Source organism: Propithecus coquereli, unplaced genomic scaffold, assembly GCF_000956105.1.
Source record: "Propithecus coquereli isolate 6110/MARCELLA unplaced genomic scaffold, Pcoq_1.0 Scaffold449, whole genome shotgun sequence".
NCBI classification, from domain to species: Eukaryota; Metazoa; Chordata; class Mammalia; order Primates; family Indriidae; genus Propithecus; species Propithecus coquereli.
The window spans coordinates 277,836-282,113 of NW_012150274.1; the positions used below are offsets into that span (position 1 = coordinate 277,836).

The 4,278-nt window shown below is 62.6% G+C and overlaps 1 protein-coding gene across 1 annotated transcript in view; it reads left to right on the plus strand.

Annotated features, from left to right (window-relative positions):
• Positions 1 to 2,524: 2,524 nt before the first annotated feature.
• LHX3 (LIM homeobox 3) overlaps positions 2,525 to 4,278 on the plus strand; it is a 7,254-nt gene continuing 5,500 nt past the window's right edge. Inside the window, exons 1-3 of the mRNA XM_012654723.1 lie at positions 2,525 to 2,670; positions 3,104 to 3,218; positions 4,052 to 4,224. Coding sequence (XP_012510177.1) covers positions 2,525 to 2,670; positions 3,104 to 3,218; positions 4,052 to 4,224 — 434 coding nt within the window. The remainder of the gene's footprint in view (positions 2,671 to 3,103; positions 3,219 to 4,051; positions 4,225 to 4,278) is intronic.

Below are 4,278 nucleotides of genomic sequence, written 5' to 3' on the forward strand. Positions count from 1 at the left end.
ACAGAGACTGTGAGAGTCGTAGATGTTTTTTCCACTTTGCCTACTTTATATTTTATACTCACGTTTCCTAACTGCAGTTGATCATGCGGGTGTATTTATAAGACCACTGTAATATTGATGTTATTGTTGCAGCTTGAGAGCAGCCGCCAGGTTGAGGTTGCAGAGAGAACCACCCGGAGCCGTGCAGCTGGCGGGAGGGAGGGGTCTGATGCCCGGGCAGAGCTCCGACCCTCCTGTTTCACCTCTGCTGCTGGCGTTTCTTGTCTGACACTTTCTAACCCCAGAAGCCTCTGAGGGTTAACGCGAGCTTGTCTCCGTAGCTAGTTGTGCACCTGGGATACTGAAGTCCCCGTGTTGTTTCTCTTTCAGCTTGAAGGCCAGGCAGGCTCACAGGGTTGAAAGGGAAATGCTTGGAGCCCTTAATTAAACCGCGTTTTGGGGGATGTCAAATATCTTTTTCTCCCTCAAGTCAGTTCCTCTAAGGGTATGAACCAGGAGGCTGCAGGCTCCGTCCTGGCTTCCGGTTTGCAGAGCCGTCTGGAGGGCAGCGCTGGCTGTCAGCTCCCGTCGTCTCCTTGCAGTTGGAGGTCACCACTATCTGGGGGACAAGCTTGCTGCTTCCTGAGGGGAAGGTTTCAGCAGAGCATCAGTGGCTGGCGCTGAGCCGCTGTGGGGGGTGCACCGAGGTGGCCGCGGGGACTGTGTAGATACGGGAACTGTGTAGACACTGCCTCTACCCCACACGGTCTGCTCAGGTCTGAGGTCTATTTTCTAAAGTTTAAAGTATTTTCAGAGGTATTGAGACTAATGAAAACAATAGTTCAGTAATTTAAATGTTTATTTATTTTTAATGGAAGGATTTTGATTAAAAAGAAGCTAATTCACATGGAAATGTCTGAAATTTCTTACCTGCAAGGAAATTGAACATTTTGTATTGTGCACATTTTAAGAATAAAGAAACCTGACATTTGAAAAATTGTAATTCTCTTAATCTCAGGGTCATGGGTTAAGAAAAAAATTAAAAATACAGAAACAAGTAATAAAGCTAAAATAAAACATTTTTAAAAAAAGAAAAAATTGTTATTCTCTTGAAATGCCAACCAGCTCCACTAACGAGTCGGGTTGGGGTCGGGGAGTGTGCAGAGCAGGCGCTGCCTTCCTTTCTATTTAGGGCCTGGACATCTGAAATTCTAGAATTTCTTATATGGAACCAGAGGCTTTTTGGAAGGCAGCCCAGGGGTCAGATGGAAAGTAAAAGGTGGAAAATTGACGATAGATTACCCCCTGGAGCGGCTCTGACGGACGCAGCTACAGGACGGCACCCTCAGCTTTACACGCTGGGTCCGTACGCCGGCAGCCCAGGTGCCCGAGACCATCGCCCGGCCCGGCACGGCCCGGCACGCCAGCAGCAGCCCAGGAGGGGACGCTCAGGACCGCGGCCGCCCTGCCCCCTTCAGTGGGCTCCTTGTTCATGGGATGTGTTTTTCCTGGGGCTGCCCTGGGCAGGAATGTCCAGCTTTTGTCCTGCAGCTTAAGGTCTGGCTGAGTTTGTTGGGCACCCCGTGGGGTTTGCCCCCTGACACCTTGTTTGCTGTCCTGGCTCTGAGCTGCTTGGGTTTCTCCTGCCCCACCCCCACTCGTGCACAGGGTGCGGTGGGGAGGTCGCCAGCACTCTGTGTGGCCTCCCGTGGGGACCTGTTGGCTGCAGATTCCCCTCCCCAGCGGGCTGTGCAGAGGCTGGTCCCCGGGGTTGGCCCAGGACACTCCCACCCAAAGGCACAGGCAGCCCCCGCGCCCGCGCGCAGGGCACCGAGGAGGTGCCACCCTGGGTCGCTGTGCGCTGGAGGTGGTGTAGACTCTCACCGTCGGTGCCCAGGGTCTGGGCGCTCACGCTCTGGAGTCCTGAGCAGTGTGTGTTTGGGGGCACTGCAGGTGCCTTCCTCCTGGCGGCCCTGGGGGACAGGTTGGGGCCGAGGTCTGCCCAGAAGTTGAGAGTTGGGTTCCAGGAGTTCGAGTGCGGAAAGTTCCCCCAGGCCAGCAGCAAAACGCTCGCAGGAGAGAGCCCCGGGGGCCTGGGCTGCAGGTCACGAGGCCGGGGTCCACCGCGGGCTCGAAGGGCAGGGTGGGCGGCTTTCGACCCCGCGGCTCCACAACCCGCTTGCTGCGACTCTCCGCCAGCCGGGCCTGGAGCTCAGTGGGGAGCGGGACCGGCGCGGCCGCCCGCGGCCGCCAAACCCTGCGGAGGGAGGCGCGCCCGACGCTGCGGTCCCGGCGCTGGGGGTGGGCGGGGGCGGGGGCGGCGAGAGGGGTCGGGGACGGGGCGGGCGGCGGGCGGGGCGGCGTCCGGTGGCTCCTTCAGCACCGCGGACAGCGCCCGAGCCGGTGGCTCCCGGGTCTGCCCCGCGCGGCGCGGTCGGGACACGGCGGCTCCGACGCCCCAAGGGCCTGGGGATCCCCGAGACCTCCGTGGACGCGGGGCGGGGAGGAGCGCGGCCCGCGCCACTCGGCCCGGCCCCGCGCCGCGATGCTGCTGGAAACCGAGCCCGAGCGGGACGGAGAGAGGCCCGGGGCCCCCGCGGCCACCGACGTCTGCGCCTTTGGCGGGACTCGGGGTAAGCTCGGCGCGCCCCAAGGCCTCGGGCAGGGCAGGAGCATCGCAGGACAGGATCCGCAAGGGCGGCGAGGGCGGGCAGAGGGACCCGGATGGCGGGACACTGAGCTGGGAACAGCAGAGGGAAATGGAGTCCGCAGCCCCTGGGGGGCAGGGAGGGCCTAGTGCTGGCCTGAGAGGGTGCCCGGCTGCGGTTGAAGCAGAGGCCCCCAGAAAAGACAGGGGTATCAGGTGTGGCCCCCGGCGATGGGATGGAGAGGCGCCAAGTTCCCCCAGAGACGGATGCGCCTCAGCTGCCTCAAAGCACCGCCTGGGCATCCGGACCCCAAAGCTGGGACCCCAGGCGGGGTCTCCCGCCTGAACTGCCCTCCCCAAGGGCCATTCCATTACCTCGGACGTTGGGAAATAATGGAGCCATTGTTGGTGAGCCGGCCAGATGCCCAGCAGCATGGGGCCGCCTGCTCTTTGACCGGCTGCCCGCCCCCTCCCCAGTTGGGCCACACATGGACCCCGCCTGCCTCTGCAGCAGCTGACACTCAACGGCCCACACCCAGCGCTGGCACCCACCAAGCTTCAGGCTCATGTGCTCTGGCCCTGTCCCTTCTGGGTAACAAGTGTAGTGCAAAGTGAGGGCGCAGAGAGCTGGCGCCATGGGCTTTTGCTCAGAACTGAGATGTTAGGTCTGCTGGGCGCTGGGGGCAGGGGCTGTGGTTTTCCTGCGCTGTTCCTTCTGGGCCTGGGTCCAGGCCCTTAAAGCTCACTGTCCTGAAGCCAGAGGCAGGGTGGACAGGGTATTACTGTCGGCCCCCAGGTAGAGGGCCTTGGAGGATGGCATCGACCTGCTAGGCCTCCAATACTTTCTGGGTGTCTCTGCTCACTGCTGGTGGGGGGGCTGCCCTTGCTGTGACCATGCAGCCAGGGCTCGCTCACTGCTGTGTTCTGGCCCAGGGGCTGCCCAGAGCTGGTGCTAGTCTATGGCCGGGTGCTGTGGGCCCTCTGGGCAGGGGTGGGTGCATCCCTCTACCTACAAGGACAAGTGGGTCCCGTTGGGCTCACCTGTTTGGATTGGGCAGGATGCTGGAGAATCAGGTGAAGGGACCATGTTCAGTGTGGGTCAGAGTGCTGGGCGTGGGGGGCAGGGGGGGTGTATCCCGGGGCTTCCCCAGCTCGGCTCCTCCTGACCCGGGCCTGGGCTGTGTGTCAGGCCGAGGACACTGGGCCTCTTCTCTCCCGGGAGTAGTCTCCTTCCTGTGCCCACTCCGGAAGCCCAGGAGGGTCTGGGATCGCGTCTGGCTCCGGTGGTTCGATATGAAGCCTTCAGCGCCACACTCGCCTTTTCTGGGTTTCGGGTTGTGCTCCTGCCACCAGCTCCGGCTCCTCTGGAGCCGAATCTTAGCGGCAGGGGGACCCGGCTCCCTCTTGACTCCTGACCCCTCCCAGGAACCCCAGCCCTCCCGGCGCGCACGAGCCCAGGCCGAAGCCGGCGGCAGCGCTCGGGCAGGAAGCGGCCGGGCAGCGCCCGCGGGCGACGCTTACCTGGATCCTCCCCTGCCGGTCGCGCCCTCGGGCGTGCACGCGGGCCGGCGTCTGAACCGCGCAGGTCCGGCGCAAAGGCGCGCGGAGCCTGCGGTCGCCCCGGGCACGTCTCGGCGACCCCCGGCCCCGCC